Genomic DNA, 22,426 nt, shown 5'->3' with positions numbered 1-22,426 from the left:
AAACCACTCTCAAACATCCTGAAAGTATATATGGAATATAACTTAAAGTATAAGAAAGAAGAAACATAGAAGGAAATGTCACTTTATATTCCATAAAAATTATCTTGATAGAGAGTTCGAAAAGTCAAATTTCGCTCCTGTCCCTCCCAGGAGGACCAAGGCGAATCGCTCCTGTCCCTCACTGAAGGACCAGAGCGAAGTTCTTCACAAGACAAAATTCAAGCAAAGATCAAGTCAAGTTTATGTTTGAAGGCAAGGAAGGAGGTGAAATGAACTTATTGAAGATAAATTGAAGATTACCAAATGCCAACAAAGGACCAAAATGCTTAAGTTCGCTCCTGTCCCTCAGGAAGGGACCAGAGCGATTTTTGTTATAGATGATTTTCTTGCCAAGTTACAACCGATCTCAAGGCATGAATGAATGAAAGGAAGTATGACGGGACAATTGAAGATAGTTTTTGAAGGAGATGAAGTGAAATGAAGCCCACAAGAACAAAATCGCTCCTCTCCCTCTCCAAGGGACCAGGGCGATATGATGATTATATTGCTATTCTTCCAAGTTTGAGCCACTTCAAGGCGAAGTACAAGGTGGCAAAGATGTTTTAAGGTGTCTCAATCAAGCACAAAGTTACGAAGATCACCAAAGTGAAAGATTTGCATCAAGACACCTAGTTCGCTCCTGTCCCTCAGGAAGGGACCAGAGCGATATTTCCATAAAGGCATAAAATTTGAAAGTTTATCAAGCATCAAGTGATCAAGAACGATCAAGGAACTTTATTTTGCACGATGATAGCGATTGCAAGTTGAACAAGGCAAAGACGAGCTCAAAATGTTGAAATTCGCTCCTGTCCCTTAGGAAGGGACCAAAGCGATATTGATTATATTAGCCAAATCTCTCAAATATCATGTAAGGTCAAGGTTTTGCAAGGTCGTAAAGGGTCCAAGACATGATTAAAAGATGATATTCAAAGGCTTCAAACGTTAAACAATCATCAAATTGAACAAAGAAGCTATATCGCTCCTGTCCCTCTTCAAGGGACCAGGGTGATTTGTATGGGATCCTTCATTTTCCTTCAAATTCATGCCAAGCCAAGGTTTTTCGAGATCACACAAGGTATAAGGTGTCATTTGAAGATGATTTACAAAGGTTCCAAACGTCAAAGTGCTATCAATTAAGCAAAGAGCCTATATCGCTCTTGTCCTTTGGACAAGGACCAAAGCGATTTCTATTAAAACACTCATGCTCCTTCAAAATCAAGACAATGCAAGGGTGGGCAAGATCGAGGACGTCATTTGGAAGGTAATGAACGAAGAACAAAGGTTAAAGGTTAGCAAATTTGAGCCAAGACAATGGGGATCGCTCCTGTCCCTCTCCAAGGGACCAGGGCGATATTTGCTAAGTCACTTGTTATTCTTCAAAGACCATGTCAAAACAAAGTTGCAAAGGGTCTAAAACGCCATTTGAAAGGTATGAACGAGGAGTTAAAATAAAAAACGATGAATTTCAAGCTAGACCACATGGATCGCTCCTGTCCCTCTCCAAGGGACCAGGGCGATATTCTTCTAAACATCAAAACGCCTCGTTGAATTCAAGTGAAATGAAAGTGGAATGAAGGAATAACATTGTCTGTCCCTCACAATGAAAATTGGAGTTCGAAGATGTAAGATCTAGGAGAAAGCATGAAGATCGCTCCTGTCCCTCTCCAAGGGACCAGGGCGATATCATATCTAAAGGACATTCATTTGCAAGAACAAGTCAATCAAGCTTGAAGGACCTAGCGAAAATGGCAATTCCAACGTAAGGATGAAAACTTTGAACGTCAAAAATGCAAGGATCAAGACCAAGTTGATGGATCGCTCCTGTCCCTCAGTCAGGGACCAGGGCGATGAGGTTTGTACTCTTCCCAATTCTCCAATTTTGGCGTTCAAACGAACAATTGAATTTATTTTAAATGCTAAAATTCGATAGGTTTTGAAAATTTAATTAAGTGGCATTTAAAAATAACGCATAACATTTATTAATTAATTTTGCCTATTAAAAATCGAAAAAATTAATTATAAAGGCATAAAGTTAATTAATTATAAAATCAAATTGAGCGCTTGGGTTTATTTTACAAAAGTCGGCCTTTGTTTTTTTTATTAAAAATGGCTTTTAATTATCTTTGTTTTCACCAAGTTGGCCTAAGGTAATGCATGAGGAAAGTGCTTATAAAAGGAGGCGTTTATTTCATTTTTAAATCATTATTCAAGCATCCTCCTTCATATGCGATTTGGAGTATACAAAGGAAGTGCGAAATTATCATTCAAGGGGAGGAGCAAATTTCAAAGGGAAGGTGCAAGCATTACCAAAGGGGTGCGAATTCGAGTTTCAAGCTAGGCGAACTTGCCAAGGACATTGAGGAACACATCAAAGATATCCCCAAGGGTGGCGAATTGACAAAGAGAACGTTCATTATCCTTCAAGATCAAGTCAAAGGCTTCAAAATTTTGATTTTTGCTTGGGCAAATTCCTTCATTTTGCATTCTAGAGTTAGTTCTCTAGTGAGGCATCAAATGGAGATCTCATCAAGGAAAATCAAGCCGGATCAAGGACGGTCTTCGCCAGGACGATCAAGCCAGGATAGGGGCGACCTCTTTCAATCCAGCATTCCAAGGCGAGGTACATCATCATCTTGCACATCAAGGACAAAAGGAGTTAGAACAAGGGCTCGTTGAAGAAGTAAATAGTTCCAGATGAATTAATTAAAGCAAGCTTCTCAACAACATCAAGTTGAATATCTACCAAGTTACAAGTGTCAAATGAGGTGGCGTCCTAGTCATCATTTCTCCAATCAGTGAGGTTCACCTCAGCATGTCCAGATTCAATGTACTTAACTCATGGAAGGTGGCACAAACTCCGATGTACCTACCCCGGCTATCCATTGGTCGATTTTTCTAGAATGGACATGTGTCCAAGCAATACAATTTTGTCATTGGTCAAGCATTAAATGTTATGTAATGGTTGTAACAAACCCTAATTAGGGTTTTCATTGTAAAATCTTGGCCATTGATCTTGAATTGATCTAAGCCATCAAATTGTATTGTGGGCACTATATAAGCCCAGGCATTTCATTTGTAAAGGCTAATTAGCAATAAGTTAAAGATAGCATGTAAATAGTTGGAAGAGTTAGAATATAGTTGATAGAATAGTAATTAGAGTAGAATCGGAGGACAAGGCAAGAAATTGTTGCCATTGATTGTAGACAAACTCCATTTTCATTGAAGTAATGGTGAAGTGTGTCGTTTCTTGCAATTTGCATGGTTTCTTGTTGAGTCTTCAATCCTAGATGGTAGATGATTAGATGAATGGAGGAAATGCGATTGATTAATGGTGGAATTCGTATATCCATACTACTAGCAGTTTGTTGATTGCAGACTTGCCTTGTGTAGTCAACTGGAATCATTCAGCCTAAGCTCAATTTCAATTTGTCGCTTCTTCATTGATATGCATCAACTTGATGGTGTCTATGCCTGTGGTGATGATTTGAACATCATAAAGCCTCCCTTAGAAGATCGCACTAGCCTTGTGTAGATGTTCCATTGATGTCAAAACAAGACCTAGTTGGAATTTCATCAAAAATCAAATCATTGCTCCTACATTCTTAGTATTAGGATTAGATCCTCTCTTCACCCCCTTCCTTTTTCCTTTTTTTTAATCTAAGTTAGTCAGAGCCTGTGTTCCAGCAAAGCAGATCGGAAGTTCAATCATCAGATGTAAGTCCCCTTGTGATTCCAGCAAATCACATCATACCACGGCGAGCTTATCCACATGTAGAGACCCTACCAAAAAGAACCTTGAAGTCATCCTAACTGATCCTTCATGCGAATCTTCAGCAGTTAGCGACTTTATTCAAGAGAGGATAAGATACCCTTAGGTATTTTATTCTGTGTTAGGCTGTGTACAAAATACACGTCAACACTGCCCAAAGGGCAAATCTCAATTGTGTGTGCCAATCCTTCGGATTTTTCTCTAACAATTTCTTGATCACACTCAACAAATTCTTATTCGTTGATTCGGCTAACCCATTACCCTGAGGATAATAATTCGATAAAAACTTAAGGGTTATACCATATTCAAAGGCCCAACTTGAAAATTTTAATGATGTAAAGGAAGAACCATTATCACAAACAATAGCATGTGGACAACCAAACCTGGTAATGATGTTCTCTTCTAAAAATTTAATCACGGCATTAGTTGTACATAACTTTAAAGCTTGAGCTTCTGACCACCAAGTACAGTAATCAGTCGCGGTTAGAATGTACCTGTGTTGCGCAGAGGAAGGTGGATTGATCATACCAATGAAGTCGATACCCCACATAGTGAAAGGTCTGGACTCGATCACGGGCTGCAGCGGCATGGCTGGAAATTGGTGACATTATCGGGTTTTGAGTTTCATTTTCATTTTCCTCAAGACTCTCCCTCTGAAGCTCAGGAGCAGGGTCTTTATCTATGCTAGGGGTATGGATATAGACTTCAGGTTCTAGTGAGCTTTGGGCTCTTTTGAAGGCTAAGTCTTCTTCAAAGATCACATCCCTACTTAGTTCAATATTCTTTTGACCAAGTATATAGATCCTATAGGCCTTGGAGGTTTCACTATATCCTACAAGGATTCCCCTTTTTCCAGAAGGCTCTAATTTTAATCTTTTCTCCTTAGGTACATGAATATAGACAGGGCATCCAAATATCCTAAGGTGGCTGATATCTGGTTTTGATTTAGTAAAGACTTCCTTAGGGGTTTTATCTTCAAGATGGGAGTGAGGACATCTGTTTTGAATATATACAACAGTGCTAGTTGCTTATGCCCATAGATTGACATTTAGATTCTGATCAAGAATCATAGCTTTGGCAGCTTCTATGATTGTCCTATTTTTCCTCTCAGCTACCCCATTTTGTTGAGGATTACAAGGTATTGTTAAGTCCCTCTTGATCCCTGAATTTTTACAAAAATCTTTAAATAATTTTGATGTGTATTCCCCCCCATTATCAGTTCTTAGGATTTTAATTTTATTTCCTGAGTAGTTCTCTGTTAGTGATTTGAATTCTTTAAACCTATTGAGGATCTCTTTTGATTCTTTACACTTCAGAAAGTAGATCCAAGTTATCCTAGAGTAGTCATCAACAAATATTACATAATACAAAAATCCCCCTAAAGAAGGTACGGACATGGGTCCACATACATAAGAATGAACTAACTCTAAAATTTTACTTGTTTTCCTAGTACTATTTTGAAAAACACCCTTAGTATTTTTACCTAGGGCACATCCTTTGCATGCCCCTGAATGATATTGCTTTAACTTAGGTAGGCCTGTGACAAGGTTTCCCATTGACGATGAAGCTCTAAAATTCAGGTGGCCTAGTCTTCTATGCCAGACTTCATTAGCATCTGTAGTTTCATGGATTAGGACTAAGTTGGGCTTTGTGCACAACTCATACAAGTAGCCTTGTCTTTGACCAATAGTTTTAGCTTTCTTGATGGATGAATTCTTTGGCCAAGCCAACACTCTGTTGTCCATGAAGGTCACTCTGTATCCATTATCCTCCAGTGCTGATATGGAGACTAGGTTTCTCTTGATGCCTGGGACATATAGTACTCCTTTAAGTTGTAATGATACACCTGACTTTAGTTTGATGGTGCAGGTTCCAACTCCTCTGACTGGATGTGTGGAGTCATCTCCGATAGTCACTTCCTCATCATTCTCCTCTATCGTGGAGTTTAGCACTTCTCTGAAACCTGTAATGTGTCTGGATGAGCCACTGTCGATTACGCAGGAGTTAACTTTGTTTGATGCTTGGTTTGTAAGTGCTGAATAGAGTACATACTTCTCGGGGTCTTCTTCCCTTTTAGATTTTCCTATTTTGGAAAATGTGGCTTGTTGTTTGGCTCTTTCTGGACATTTGGCAACATAGTGCCCAAATTTGTCACATCTGTAACATTGAATCTGTGAAAGGTCCTTCTTGAAGGTGTTCTTGCCATGACGACCTTTTCTCTTCCTAAATTGTTTCTGCTTGCTTTTCTTGTTTGAGTTTGTATTTAGAACTTGGAGATCTTCATCTATATTCTTTTGCTTGATCCCTTTCTTATTTAACCTTGATTCTTCGTGGAGAAAGTCTGCCTTTAGCCTATCAAATTTTGGAAATTCATCCCTTGCACTGATGGCTTGGACGAATGTTTCCCATATACTAGGCAACCCATCTAGAGCAATGAGTGTTAATTCTTTGCTTTGGATCTCATATCCAAGAGTTGCTAGTTCATCCCTTAGGGCTGATATTCGCATGAAGTAGGCATTGACTGATTCTTCTTTGATCATGGCTATGTGATTTATTTCTCTTTTTAAAGCCAAGGTTCTACTAGCATTGGATATCTCAAATGCATCTTCAAGTGCTTTGAACATGTTGTAGGTTGTTTCATGTTTCCTTATGATGGGCATAATATTATTTCTCACCCCATCAACTATGATTTTGATGGCCTTTTCATTTCCCTCTCTCCAAGTTGTTTTGTCAGGTTCAGTCTCAGGTTCTGCAGTTTCAGTTTTTACAAATGATTCGACTTTATTTTCTTTTAGAATCATCTGAATTCTAAACTTCCATGCTGAGAAGTCATCACCTCCTCCGAGTCTATCTTCAAATCTGATAGCACTAGCCATTAGAAGAATTGTGATGTTGAATATATGCTTGTTTTGAATTTTCCACAAAATTGAACAGCCCGAGGTTCGATTAACTATAGCTCTGATACCATGTAAATGTTATTCAATTCTCAATTCAAAATGCAAGTTATATTCTAGGTTATCTTTACTTCTATCTATGTATTATCTATTTAATATAATAAATTTGATTATCTTCTTTCATATTGCAGGTGAGAGGAGCATTTATTGATTTCAATGTCCTTCTCACAAATGCCGATTGATATGTATATGCAAGCAAGGAGGATCAAGCAATGCCTTGACCGGTCAAGACATTACTTGATCGCACCCTTTGACTCATCGTTACAATTACCAATTGGTGTTTACTTAATTAACAGCCCGATACCAATTGGTGTACACTTAACTAATCATTCGATACCAATCGGTGTACACTTAACTAATCATCTGATACCAATCGGTGTATGCTTAATTTGCCACCCGATAACAATCGGTGTATACTAGTTAATCCCGATAACCATTATTGTTCACTGTTTAATATATCAACCAATATAAATGGGAATACATTGGTTAGTCCGATAATAATCTGTGATCACAGTTATAATGTAAACCGAATTTAATTGGTATTCTATGCTGTGATACGATTATCGATAGTTTAAGCATTGATCGAACTAAGTAGATTGAACATATACAAATGAAGAATGATCATCAAATGAAGGAACAATAGCTTGAAGTTTTTCATCATAGTTTATCAATAGGATAAATGATTGAATGAGAGACTTCATTTATCTCTCATTCAATCATTTATCTTACCGAAGATATAATGCATTAACAATAGCAACCTGATATGTGTGCAACATCTCTGAATAATGCAAAATGGGAGCCTCAATCCTCCCTTTACAACTTTTGAGAACTATTAAAGGAAAAAGTTTTTTTTTTAATCTTTTTTGCACCTTTTTCGAAAATGCACTTTTTTGTTGTTTTTGAAAAAGTACTTTTTTTGTTTTTTTCATTACTTTTTTTGAAAAGCAATTTTCCACTCAAAAGGACCTCTTTAAAATATTAAAAATATTTCATGTGCAAAGACCCCCATCAACATTTTTTAAGTAACTTAAATCCCTAGAACTCCTAGGCGTCCAACTTTAGGAACGAAACATAACATTTTAATATTTGAACACTAAAGTGAATAATTAAATGTCACCTTTATTACTTCAGTGCAAATATTAAATAATACCATTCACCTTGTAGAAAACTTGCTAAGACATTGAAAAAGGAAACCAATCATGTCGTAACACAATTGATGTTGAAGGATGATGATTGGTGTTGAAACGAGCAGTATCCATCAATAGAAGTGTTCTCCAAGGACTGAGGAAAACAAACCTAGAAAAACAAAACAAATTGGTGCTGAAAGTATTAAATCTGGATCAGTATTATATTATCTCTGCTGATGTGAATGAATGATTTGTCAGTCAATGAACTTAATTTACTAACATATAGATGTCGATCTGATTTGATATTATCCAGTCAGCCTGTGAATTCAATTTTTGTAGTTATATTAGATCAGCTATTGAATCCCTGTGAACTGTTAATATGTTCGATCTGCTACAGAGTATGATACGATCTACTTATGTTAATTTGATTTGCTGTGTCTTCGATCTGCTGTGTCTTCAACCTGCTGTGACTTCTATCTGCCATGTCTTCGACCTGCTGTTTTTGTTATCTCTTGGAAGAGTGAAGGAACGGGTCTATATACCCATTCTAGGATGGCGTCAAGCAACACGACTCATACACAAATCGGTTCATCCTCAATCAACATGTCTTTCACAAGAGATTAATTCAGTCTTAACTAACACGTCATTAATAGAACCGATTCAATCCAAGGAGACATGATTATAATATAATAATGAATCGGTTTGTGTCAGCACATCTTAATCATTGTTTAATAATAAAATCGATTTAGCATTAATAAACAAATTGATATAACTAAATTGTCTAATGCCGATATAGAATTCTGACTGACACTATTACATTAACACTCCCTCTTAGCTAGGGGGGAATTCTACTCAAGATTTGAGTCACATAGTGATATTCACCATGGCTATTCTCAGAGAGTGATTCTATCATGGCTACATCCATGAGAGAGAATGCAAGAGAACACAACTACCATGGCTACTCCCATGGATGGTGAACAATTAGTTATCACCTCACTGTGATAACAAACATCATGGCATATCCATAGACATCACTTCATGTGATATCCACCATTATGGCTTATCCACGGATATCACCTCACGTGATATCCACCATAGAGGTCTCCTCAAGTAATATCCACCATTATGGCTCATCCATAGATATCACTTCACATGATATCCACCATTATGGCATATCCATAGATATCACCTCACGTGACATCCACCATTATGGTTTATTCATAGATATCACCTCACATGATATCAACCATTATGGTATATCTAAAGATATTACTACATGGCATGTCCACGGATTTCACGTCACATGAAATCCACCATGAATATCTCTTTATGTAATATTCACCATTATGGCTTATCCATGGATATCACGTGTCATGATATCCACCATTATGGCATATCCATAGATATTACTACTAGAGATATAAACCATTATGACATATCCATAGATATCACGTCTCATGATATCCATCATAATGGTATGATCAATCAATATCGTAAGATCGTCACCTTATGATAATGATCAGATGTACAAGTGTTCACTATTGAGAGATCGTCACCTCACAATAATGTTCACAGGGGCTCATCAAGCATTGAACCAAAATTGTCATGGAGTCACACACATGACATTCACCATGAACCATATCAGAGGGTGTAGATAAGGGCTTTCTCCTTAAGTTTCTCTTAAAGAGAAATGCAATCACAAGAGTTTACACTTTAAAACATCTTTTGAAAAGAAGAATACATTAGTGAATAGCATACCTTTCCACCATGTCTCTAACATAGTGATACTTGATCTCCACATGCTTTGACCTTTCATGAAGTACAAGGTTGGAGTCTACATCACTCTTGATGTATTCCAAGCTCACCAAGTATTCATCTATGCAGGAATATCATGACCTAGAAGTCAGCATAAAGGCCTTCTAGCCTACATAAATGGGACTCCATCTCATGAATCATAGTCCTTTGACTAATCACTAGAGAAACCATCTTGACATGGTCCACTCCCTCTGAACCAATATAACCAAGATCCTCGGATATCAATAGAAGCACATCCTCTTAGCTGCTCCCTCTGTCATGGAAGCATCCCTTGCCCACATGGTCCCAAACATGGAAGATATCTTTCTTTAGGAGACTCATCATCTGGTATGATCCTCATATAGTTGGAAGTGTTAGATCCAAAACCACCATGGATCTACTGTCATAAGATCAAGCCCTAGGCAGGAATATGATCATCTTGAGATGTAGAACAAAATCCCCTTTCAGTATGCTCCCTCTCACTGAGAGATCCCTCTTGTCTCAATCTTGGCTTTGTAACCCTAGATGCTATCATTACTAGCACAAGTGCCTCTATGGCTTTCACAAGTGAACTGTTGCACCTCTGCAGGTAGATATTTGTTTTATAAAAAATGGAAATGCAAAATCTCAGAATCTTCATTAAAGTCCTCTGCATATTCCTCTTGAATTTTAATCTCTTCATCACAAATAGAACTTCAAAACTCTATAGCCTGAAAAGCAACAGACTGCGATTCTAAAGATGTCCTAAATGTAAGGAACAAATTTCTCATAGTAAATTGAAGAAATTTAAAACACAAGATATCCAAATGCAGTTGTCGTAAGCGAACATCTACTGACAAAGTTGTTTCATAAATAACACGCATAATGTAATTGCATGAATTAACAAAAAAAAACTACATATTAAATTCATGAACATTATTCAACCAAAAAGAAAACTTATCTCTTTCAAATCAGAATATGAATCCATTTGAATCCTTCTGTGGAATAGTCTGACTAACATCCGCAATGGAGGTTTGAGGCATAGTCCTGGTTGGAGATTTCATTGCGTAGTGACCATATTTGTCACATCTAAAGCATTGGATTTCTGAAATGTCCTTCCTTCTTTTGTGCGTAGGAGCACCATTTGATTCCTCATCTTTCTTTCTTTTGGAGTGTCCTTTCTTACCCTTCTTCTTTGAGGAGTGTGCGGAAAGAACATGAATATCTTCATTTGTGGAGCTTTGACCAATACCTCTTGTAGCCAATCTTGACTCTTCTTGAATGCAGTTTGTCTTCAATCGATCAAACTTAGAAGTTTAGATCGTGCACTTATCCCTTGAATAAATGATTCCCAAGAAGAAGGGAGACCATTGAGGGCCAACATGGTTAACTCTTTACTTTCAATTGTGTGACCAATGGTGGAGAGCTGGTCTCTTAGTTTTGTTATCCTCATGAAGTATGAGGTGATAGATTCGCCCTTGATCATTTTTACATGATGGAGCTGTTGCTTTAATGCAGGAGCTCTACTAGTGTTATTCATCTCATACATACTTTCTAATGATTTGAACATGTCATAGGCCGTTTCCAATTTTGAGATAATTGGTACAATATGATCTTTCATAGAGTCGACCAACATTTTCATTGCTTTGTTGTTCTTTCTCTTCCATTGAAGCTTCTCATCCTCTTCTTTTGGTTCCTGTACGGTATCTTTGACAAATTCGTCTAATTCATTTTCCCCTAAGGCAAGCATAACTCTAAACTTCTAAGATACAAAGTTTAATGCTCCTTCAAGTCTATCCTCATATCTAACACCATTCACCATTTTGATGTATAGAAGGGAGTAGAAGAATTCAAGGATATATAGAGAATAGTCTCACCTATATAAATCTGATCTGATCTTTTTCTTATGCTGGCTCTGATACCATATTAAATTTGGATCAGATTTATGTAAGCAGGTAATTTTAAATTTTATTTATGGTTTGGACACAATTTGATATCAATAGAGAATATGTATATAACCACACACTGACTTATATATATATATATATATATATTATCTCTGCTAATGTGAATGAATGATCTGTCAGTCAATGAACTTAATTTACTAACATATAGGTGTCAATCTGATTTGATATTATCCAGTCAGCCTGTGAATTTGACTGTCTATAGTTATATTAGATCAGCTATTGAATCCCTGTGAATTGTTAATATGTTCGATCTGCTACAGAGTATGATACGATCTACTTATGTTAATTCAATTTGCTGTGTCTTCGATCTGCTGTGACTTCTATCTGCTGTGTCTTCGACCTGCTGTTTTTGCTATCTCTTGGAAGAGTGAAGGAACGGGTCTATATACCCATTAAAGGAGAGCGTCAAGAAACATGACTCATACACAAATCGGTTCATCCTCAATCAACACGTCTTTCACAAGAGATTAATTCAGTCTTAACTAACATGTCATTAATAGAACCGATTCAATCCAAGGAGACATGATTATAATATAATAATGAATCGGTTTGTGTCAGCACGTCTTAATCATTGTTTAATAATAAAATCGATTTAGCATTAATAAACAAATTGATATGACTAAATTGTCTAATGCCGATATAGAATTCTGACTGACACTATTACATTAACAGAAAGGAGAACTTACTATATATAGCAGTGTTCTCCAAAAAATTAAGAAGAACAAACACAAGAAAGCCCAGAAAAACTTAGAACTCCATAAATATCATTGTCACCATCTAGAGCACCAACTGAACTCTAACCATCATTGGATGGCAAGAAAACCCTCGAAACTAAGCCAACGCTCATAGAATAGGAAGGTGTGAATAATGGGGACATCACACATAAGCAATGAAATATGAAATCATGAAAACTTGTTCCGCCAGATTCTTAAAAGTATGTTTGACTCAGATTTATAACCACCATATTGAGTATTCCAACATGGTTGTCTGTGAAATAGATAAAGGAGAAGAGTTGAGCAGGGGATCCTTCAAAGGTAGCAAGGCCAATAGAACAAACTTGAATTGGACAAATCGGATAAGCATGCAATCTTAGCTGGCAGAGATAAAGTACTATACTTGAGTGGTAGGAGAGCTTCTGAAGTCTGGCAACCGAAGTTAGAGTCAGAACGATGCAGATGCTACATGACAAATAAAAAATGTTTCCCTTCCTAATGAATACTCCAAAAGGGAGAGTATACATTTACTGAACTTTTATTACACGATTTCATGCTTGATTTCAAAATGAATATATGTGTAGAGGAAACTCTTTGTATGAAGCATATGATAATTTCATTGAGTGAAATCTCCGAGCTTCCATTAGGACTCTTACTATCTCTGTGATGCTCATTTTTCTTCAATCATCTATTTGGACTAATATCTTTTTTATGCTTGAATAGATCTTTATATCTTAATTCAGGGATTACATTATTATGATTTAACAGTTTTGTTTTTCACCCCTTGCATTATCTCAGATTTTTTGTCCTAATGGCATAGTATTACATAACTTTTGCATATATATCTTTGCTATGCAGATGGCAATACTATCCAGAATCTATCCATGTAAGGAATGTGCCGATCATTTCAAAGATGTACTTAAGTAAATCTACAACCCTTTTGAAAATTTTAATTTTTTTTGTCCCTGTTTCATTTTCTTATAAGTTTTCTCAAGACTTAAAAACAGAAAGCAGATACAAAATACTTATACTTTAGGAAAGAGTTATTTGCATTCTATCTCTCTTTCCTTAAAATGTTGAATTAACTTATTGCTGCTGCTGTCAAAATTTCTAATCACCTCTTTGTTAATTATGTTTGTCTTCGCCTTAGGTTTTGTTCATTTCATCTTTTTACTGATGAAAATTATTCTGTTAGTTTTCAACAAATATAATAATTGCTGTTAAGAGAACTGTATTATTGGAAAGTTATTTTTTAACATATGTAATGTCTTTAAAATTTGAAAAAAATTAACCAACACCCCTTAGCCAACACCCCTCATTCATATCCTGTTGAATCTTAAGGGGAACAAAAGAGATTAAATGTTTTTGCCAAAAAAAGACAAAATACTCTAGAAGACAAAAGAATTAAAAATGATGTGGGTCTTATCAAACATTATTAAGGAAGCATCTGTTGGCTTGAAGGGGCAGCGATTAGTAAAGGAGGGATGCTTCATTTAGGATAAGTTGTATCCCTTGTTAAAAGTTGCAAGTTTGTGACTCTTCAACCCACTTTTAAGGATTATAAATAGGACAGGTCTACTCTTGGAAAAAGCATGGAATAAGAACTCTGATTCTAAGTTCAATGCAGGAAAAAGAGCAGTTATCTGCAATATTTTGAAAAGTGATTGGTATGCAATATGGTTGAATTTATTATTTATTTTAAAAAAATTTGTTAAGAAGCTTTAATTAATTTAGTAAATTAAATTGCCAATTCATCAAGAAATACTAGTAATTATCTATTTGACTTCCAACAAGCAATTATATCTAGAATCAATGTGAAATGTGTGATAGGGAGATGCAGCAGTACCAGTTCCCTCATCAAGTACGCCAACCCTAAGATGGATGTGCCATGCTTGTGGGACAAGGGGCCGAATGACTTGGAGGCTCATTCCGTGCCCTTGGGATTGATTGAGGAAGACAGGCTCCCAACGTCCTATCACGCTTTCCCATCAAATTCCTAATGTGGTTGGTTGTTGGAAATAAGCTATGAAATGGAGCCAAATGCATTTGGGATGTGGTGTTTTCAATAGGGATTATCTATGATCATTAATTGCAATTTTCTCTTAAGTTTTGTTGAAACTAAGTAGCTTCGGTAAGATAAATGATTGAATGCGAGACTTCATTTATCTCTCATTCAATCATCTACCTTATCAATATAACTACAAGCTAATGGTAGACTTCATGATTATATGCATTCCACAATCCAAACATTGGATTGCACAGTTCGATATATGAACATCATTAATTGATCGTGCCATGACCATATTTCATATGCTGTGATTGCAATAGAACAGATCGAATTTATGATAACTATCATAGTTATCATATGATAGCATCGATTGATGTTATCATATGATATCTATAAATAGTTATCATATTAATCTCATCATACCGATTTGCTATCGGTTGTTAATAACTTAATATAATTGCATTTGTCATGAACCGATTAGTTATCGGTTGTTAATGTAATAACATTTGTCATGAACCGATCTGTTATCATTTGATATTGTTAATTGCACTTAATGTGAACCGAATTGGTATCGGTTATTAAACATTATATAGCACTTGCTTTAAACCCGATAGTTATCGGTAAAATGCTTCATTGAAGCGATGCCTATGAACCGATCAAGACATGTCTTGATTGGACATGTCAAGAGACATGTCCAGTCAAGGCATGCCTTGATCGGTGGGCATCACATATAAGTAGGTGCCGTGTGAAGCTCTGTAATTGATATAGAAATTAATCAATGTTGTCCACAGCAATCTGAAACATAAAAGCAACAGTCAATAACAGTAAAAGAATACAAAAACTCCTACAACTTAGATTTGAATATAAATTTGAATAACATTTACAAGTTTTATTGCAATCGTGTAATTTATTTATAGAATACTCTTTGTAAATAAATTGCATTGTTTGAATTGTTATTTTTGGGCAAAATCAGGTATATCCTCAAAAGGGGACATTACAACATAAATTGAAGAGTAAAATGGGAACGAGCAATTTATTGTCTTTACAAAGAAATTTATTTTCACAACTGAAATGTTTTCAACAAAAATAAATCAAGTATATACTTAGGGCCAAGAAATAACCCTTAATTTGAAGAATTGTGTGCCTTGACAGGCAATGTAACTATAGTAACTTGTGGCAATATTAATGGAAAATGAGTCTCAACTGATATTTTATGGCACATTTACTGCACGATACTCATGCTTTAGAAGTTTATAAACTTAATTTGCAGCATTTTTTCTCATAGAGTTGAGGATGCTCATTATACTTGGTGTGAATGTATAGCAAATTTTAGAGCAAATGGTTTTGGAGACCTTTTCCTTGGAAGGCAAAGGTAGCTCTAGTGTAGTTGCAGCCATGCCTTGGAAGGAATTTTATATGTATTCAATCCCCCCTAGACAAGATCAATATAACTTGTCAATTTCCATATCCACTACAATATAATATTTTTAAGGGATAGGTATATGCTTTTATAATAAGTAACGTTTGAAGAAATACATAAATTAACATTTAAAATATGAAATTCAATGTCAAAAATAACATTGAAGTTTATATTTGTAATCATTAACTTCCAAAGCTTCTATTTTAAATCAAATATCAAACAATACTCATCTGAGGCAACTCTAGAAATGACAATTCCCACTCTAGGAAAATCTCAGTGATTTAGGCCCTCTTAGCTATGACATGCTCTAGAAGGAACAATTCTATTTAGACTACATGTACAAGATGCTAAATGGAGCAATTGCTCAACACAAAGCCCTACCTAGGAAAATCCTAGGTGTGCTGTGTATGTTGAATTGGACATACCATTTATGCCTCTTCTCCAATGCCCATAGCCAACAAACCATCTTCTTCCTTGAGTATTCTCCATGCACTTTCTAAGTCTCACATAAATGATTTATATAAAATTTTAAAGCACGGTTTCCAAATCATCAAATCCTTTCACATCACAATCGACGTTAAAAATTATTTCTTTTCCCATTTCATCTCTCATAACTATCTTTTTCTGGTAATCACTTATTTCTCTTACCTTTTTCTAAAGGTAATTAAATAGAATTTGCATACATTTTTTTCTACCCCATTTATTCTTAAAAGTTTTATATTACTTATTTTTCTCTTTTTTAAGCAAAAGAGTGAATAATGTTATATTTTTTTACTTTAGGAAAATGTCCCATAACAAGTCTCCCCCTATACATCAACTACCGTCCTTAGTAGCTTAAGGTGTATCTACAACATGCCTCACAAAAATAATTAATCAAATATTTGTGGATGCGACACCATCAATATCACATTGAATCCGTTTCAGTTTAACTTCATCTATAAATTTATTTGTCAAAATTTTAGATCTCTTCTAAAAGTAGTTTGTGGTTTAATTTTAATCACAAGTAACTTCAACAAAAATACTTTTCTAATCAAGAACATGATTAGAGCTATATATGCAATTTTAAGGAAACTCACATAAAAAATAGTCTCTTCTGCAATTGTGGAAGTAATGCAAGTTTATATGTTAAATCACCTATCATTTAACTTTCTCAATTTGGTCATTCATATACCTCTTTATATTTAATATTCTTCTTCAACATAAATTTTACAAAAATATTATTGTATGATTACATAGCATGCACTTAGTGAATGACATACATTTCCCATACCATGTGGTTGTCTATCATCGACTATATCTACATACTCAAAATACATTCCAAGATGATAATCATTCATTTCAGATCTAGTCTCACTTGCTGTACCAAGCTAAGTCACCAGGTTCGGCCGAATTTCATCCTTGAAGTTCGAAATTCGCCGAACTTCAATAAAAATCAGTGAAATTTGTTCAAGTTCGATTGGTCAAAAAAGTGATTTTTTTTTTTCTGTTAATATTTTTTAAATCACGATTTAGAGTTTCTTTCATTTTTTTTTAATAAATGAGAGGCCAACGTTTGTTGAAACACATCTTCAGTCTGCCCGCCGCTGTGAGTCTTCAGGCCGCATGAAACTTCAGTCCACCGTGAGTCGCGGTAGTCGCAAAGCAAGAGAAGTTGCTGCAGAAGTAGTCGCGGACCCGCGGTGGTTGCAGCATGCAGGAGAAATTCGTCTGCAATTTTTTCCTGCCGTTTTTGCCATCGTTCATGCCCTAGCTAGGTAGGCTTTGATGACAAAATATTTTGTTTTTTTTGGTATGTTGATGGCTTGGTTTTATAATTTATATTGTGTTTTTTTAAACTTTTTTTTATGTTGATGGCTTCGTATGGGAAGTTAATGGGTATTCAATTTTTAACGACAATTAATCTATGATCTCAGAGTTTAGCCTAGATATTTTCGACAGAGTTGAGTAGATTTAGTCCAAGACAATGATTGATAAGAACCTAGAAATTAGAATTCTTCATCATATTGGGGTTTTCATAAGAACCTAGAAATTAAAATTAGAATGATTTATATACTGTATTATTATATGATTTATATCAGTTTTTTTTTGTATATTGTATTATTATATAAATACTTTATAATATTATATTATTTAAACAAAATATTATATTGTATTTTTATGGTCAAATTAAAATAAAATATTATTTCGTTTAATGTTTAGTTTTTATATTATTTCGTTGAATGCTGTTTATTATTATATAATTTGATTTTTAATTTTTTATTTGTTTTATAAAGAAAATAAATTATAATTTTTATAGCGTTGTTTAAAGAATGTAGTGTATTATTATTTTATTTTGTTTATAAATTTAGTAAACAAAAATAAAAATTATTTTTTGTTTATTTTTTGTTAAAACATTTAGATTATATTAATAAATATTTTATTAAAATTTAGTATTTCTATTTTGCAAGGTTGAAATAAATGTAGTGTTTATTTTGGTTTTTAATTTTTCTTTCCTAAAGCATGTGACCCGAAATGAAACTCACATCAAATGTAACCTATGTGAGGGAACTATTATTGGAACTTTAACAAGGCTTAGGGATCACTTCCTTGCTAATACAGGGGGTCCAGGTGTAGGTGTTCAGGCATGTAAAGGTGTGACTCCAGAACTTAAATCTATTCTAGAGAAAGAGTTGGTTGCTTCAATGGTAGGCAAAATGAAGAAGGCACAAAAGAAATAGAGAATTGAAGGAGATACTTCTAGATTCACGTCTATCATGTCTTCCTCTTCTATGCAATCCAAACCGGCGAGCGTATCAAAAGAGAGTGGAACACTGAACAACTTTTGGAAACCAGTAGAGAAACAACAGGTGGATGATGCAGTTGCTGATTTGTTTTACACAAGTGCTATTCCATTCAATGTTGCAAGAAATCCACATTTTCGTAATGCAGTTCACAAAATTGCAGAGTTTGGTAAAGGGTACACACCCCTAGGTTCAGAGGCTATCAGGACAACTCTTTTGTAGAGGTCAAAAGATAGAGTGGCTGAGAAATTAGCTGATGTCAAATCCACTTGGAAGGAAACAGGTTGCACTATATTGAGTGATGGATGGTCAGATATGTGTCAAAGGCCATTGATTAATGTTTTGGTGTCTTGTCCTGAAGGTGTTGTGTTTTTGAAATTCATTGACATCATGAACCACAAGAAAACTTCAGAATATATTTTTCAAATATTTGAGAAAGCCATTCTTGAAGTAGGGGTGGAAAATGTGGTTCAAGTGGTAACTGATAGTGCAACAAATTGTGTGGGAGTTGGGAGGCTGATTGTAGAGAAGTACCCACCGATATATTGGAGCCCATGTGTAGCCCATTGTCTCGATTTGTTGCTTCATGACTTGGCTAAATTACCATGGGTAAATGAAGCTATTCATAGAGGGAGAGCAATTGCAAATTTCATACGGAATCATCGTCTCACATTGAGTATTTATAGGCAGCATGCATCGAAGGAATTGTTGAGGCCTTGTGAAACAAGATTTGCTTCATATTATATCACTTTGAAAAGAGTGGTTGAAGAAAAAACAGCTTTGAGATCTGTTATTTGTTCCAATCAGTGCGAAAGTTCAGTTCTTTCTAAAGGCCCTAAGGGGAAGAACATAGAGCAGGTTAGTAGGATTTACCATTGGCCCAAGTTGCAATCAGAAGTGAGAAGGTTTGTAGAACAATGTGCAATTTGCCAAAGAGCAAAAGGATCATCAAGTAATGCAGGTTTGTACCAACCTTTGGTCATACCTCAGAGGCCTTGGAAATGTTTAAGCATGGATTTTGTGTTAGACTTACCAAGAACTCCAAGGGGATTTGACTGTGTGTATGTAGTGGTTGATAGGTTCAGCAAGATGGCACATTTTATACCTTGCAAAAGCACCAATGATGCCACCTACATTGCAGGACTCTTCTTCAAAGAGATAGTTAGAATTCATGGCCTTCCAATCAACATAGTCAGTGATAGAGATGCAAAGTTCTTAAGCCACTTTTGGAGAATACTTTGGAGAAAGTTGGGCACAAAATTATCTTTTTCATCTGCTTACCATCCTCAATTAGATGGTCAGATAGAGGTAGTAAACAGATCCTTGGGTAATCTACTAAGATGCCTCACCAAACAGCATGGGCAGCCTTGGGATTTGGTAATCGACCAGGCAGAATATGCATACAATGACTTAGTTGACCGAAGTACAGGTAAAAGTCCCTTTGAAGTAGTGTATGGTTTTCATCCTAGGGGCATACTAGAGCTCAGGGATGTCAGTTCTATAACACCTAAGAGTGCACAAGGTGAGAAATTTGCAGAAGGAATCAAAGAAGTGCATGATAAGGTAAGACAAACCTTACAACAAAAGTCCGAGCAGTATAAGATGAATGCTGATAAAACAAGAAGGATTGTGCAATTTAAGATTGGAGATTTGGTCCTAGCATACCTAAGGAAAGAGATACTTCCAAAAGGGCAGCTTACTAAGCTATTGATGAAGAAGATTGGGCCTCTCAAGGTGGTGCATAAATATGGTCAGAATGCATATGAAGTTGAACTCCCTTCCACCTTGGGTATTTCTCGTATCTTTAATGTATGTGATCTCTATCCATACAAGGGAGAATCACAAACACATCAGTTGGACACTTCATCACAGGGTACTGAAGATTGGGTGAGAGATTTGCCACCAAGCCAACCAGTCAAGTTGGAAAGTATCTTGGACACCAAGGTAGTAAAGAAGACAAGGAAAGGGGTATACAAACATCAGCTTGTATAGTGGGTAGGGTTACCTGAATGAGATGCTATGTGGATGTCAGAATCAGATATACTTCAGCATGGTGTGGAAATCGCAGACCTCTTAACTCAAGGGACTTGAGTTCTTTGTCCCAGGGGAGTATGGTGTAGGGCACCTATTACTCCATGCAAATTTTGGTTTGTTCTGAAGTCTTTTATGTTGTAATAAGTGGACCAACCATTTGGGACTCAATGAAGTCATGGTTGAGTTGTCTAAGTTTTTGTTGTGTTCAGGATGTTGATATCCTAGAAAGATGTAATGCTGATGTTGTTCACAGGTGCACTACTCTAAAATGAGAGTCATCATGTAATAAGGATGTAATGCATTGTTTTAGGTCTCCTAGGATGCATAGAGGGCCTTTGGAGCCTTGGAGTACACTTGAGTGCAAGGTTGCATCCTAAGGGTCAAAAAGATGTAAAATGCTAAGCAACATTTGCAACATTGCAAAAAGTTGCACTTTATGTTGTTGGCGGTGAAGAAGTTGGTTCTAACCAACTGAATCATCTTGTTAAAAGCCAAAGATAACGTCATTGTACAGGTTGGAGGAGTTTGGAATGCAAAGCAAGTTTTGTTTGTAAGAAAAAACTTTCTTTGTACACCGTTTTCACTGTTTTTCTTGTTTTTGTTGTGTTGTACGGTCCGGTATGGATTTGTGAGAGGAACGTACTTACAGGGAATGAAGGACTGGTAAATCTACTTTCCATCAAGGTAGATTTCAAGGTTTGATTGTGTCTGGTTGCAGAGATTCAAAGCATTCTCTGTGAACTAGGTACAAAACCCTTGTAGGCTATGGTTTAAGCAATAAATGGCTCTAAGCTGAGCACCCGCTGATGGCACCGGTTGAAATCCAGTGGAATGCTAGGTTAGGGTCTGTAAATATGTTTAGTGTAGTTTTATTTGGCTTTGCCGACCTTTTTGATGGTTTTACAATGATACCCTAGGCTCACAGCTAGGAGTTGATGAGACTAGGACAGCAGAAGATGTGCGTTTTCAGAGCACATATGGATTGGTAGAGCCAAAGTTGATACATGTTTGGAGACCCCTTTGAATGCCCTTTAAGAATCCCTTATTAGTTTGTGCAGAGGTTTTGATTGGTGAAGCTTTCTAAGGCCATGTTTGCAAGTCACCCGGGTAGCCCTAAAACCCTTAAGAATAGGATAGTTCTAGAAACCCCATGTGTACGGAGAACCCAGATGCCATTTTGCAATATTGTATGTAACTAGGAAAAGGGTACTCATAAATGTAATTTGTTTGGGGCCTTGTGTGGGTAGATGTGAACTTAAGCCCTGAAAATGATAAAAGGAGGCCTAATTGAATTAGGTCTATTTGGAGCCCGGTATAGACAAAGTGAGCTTGAGAAGGCTTGGTGATGGGTTTAAAGGTGATCAAACCCTTAGAAGACACCAAAGACACAGTGTCAAGTTCATTTACACACATGGAACAAGTATGTGATTAAAGATCCTTTGTAGAGGTTGTTGGAGCATTGGGAAGGTGAGATAGGGATTGAGATAGAATCCTCAATAGGAGGAGTTGTTGTAAAACATTTGTGGCTATACCTTGGAGGCAAGCCAAAGTGGATTAGGCCTTGGAGGTCTAACTAGTAGAACCCTTACTAAGTACCATTGGATGGGCTTGAGGAGTTAGAAGGTTGGAGAGAACAAGAAAGACAACTAGGTGACTGAGAGCAACACCAAGAATCTCTACATCAGGTATTGAAGACTAGACCCGGCTTATCAAAGGTTCCCAGTCGGCTACACATAATTGATTTCAATGAAGAGTTTGTTGATTTGATCACTCTACTCAACTAAGTTATAGGCAGTCCTCAAGTGTATCAGTTTGAGAACTGGATGTTCTTCATGGAGACAA

The 22,426-nt window shown here is 36.1% G+C and overlaps 1 protein-coding gene across 5 annotated transcripts in view; it reads left to right on the top strand.

The window, feature by feature from the left end:
* Positions 1-22,426, top strand: part of LOC131044072 (FAD-linked sulfhydryl oxidase ERV1) — a 178,479-nt gene that overhangs the window by 103,829 nt on the left and 52,224 nt on the right. For all 5 annotated transcript variants that reach the window (XM_059218078.1, XM_059218077.1, XM_057977339.2 and 2 more), the window contains one exon: positions 13,201-13,265. In XM_059218078.1, coding sequence (XP_059074061.1) covers positions 13,201-13,265 — 65 coding nt within the window. The remainder of the gene's footprint in view (positions 1-13,200; positions 13,266-22,426) is intronic.

Source organism: Cryptomeria japonica, chromosome 3 (assembly GCF_030272615.1).
Source record: "Cryptomeria japonica chromosome 3, Sugi_1.0, whole genome shotgun sequence".
Taxonomy (NCBI): Eukaryota; Viridiplantae; Streptophyta; class Pinopsida; order Cupressales; family Cupressaceae; genus Cryptomeria; species Cryptomeria japonica.
Note: the sequence above shows the minus strand (reverse complement) of the source record. Positions and strands in the feature narration are given on the sequence as shown.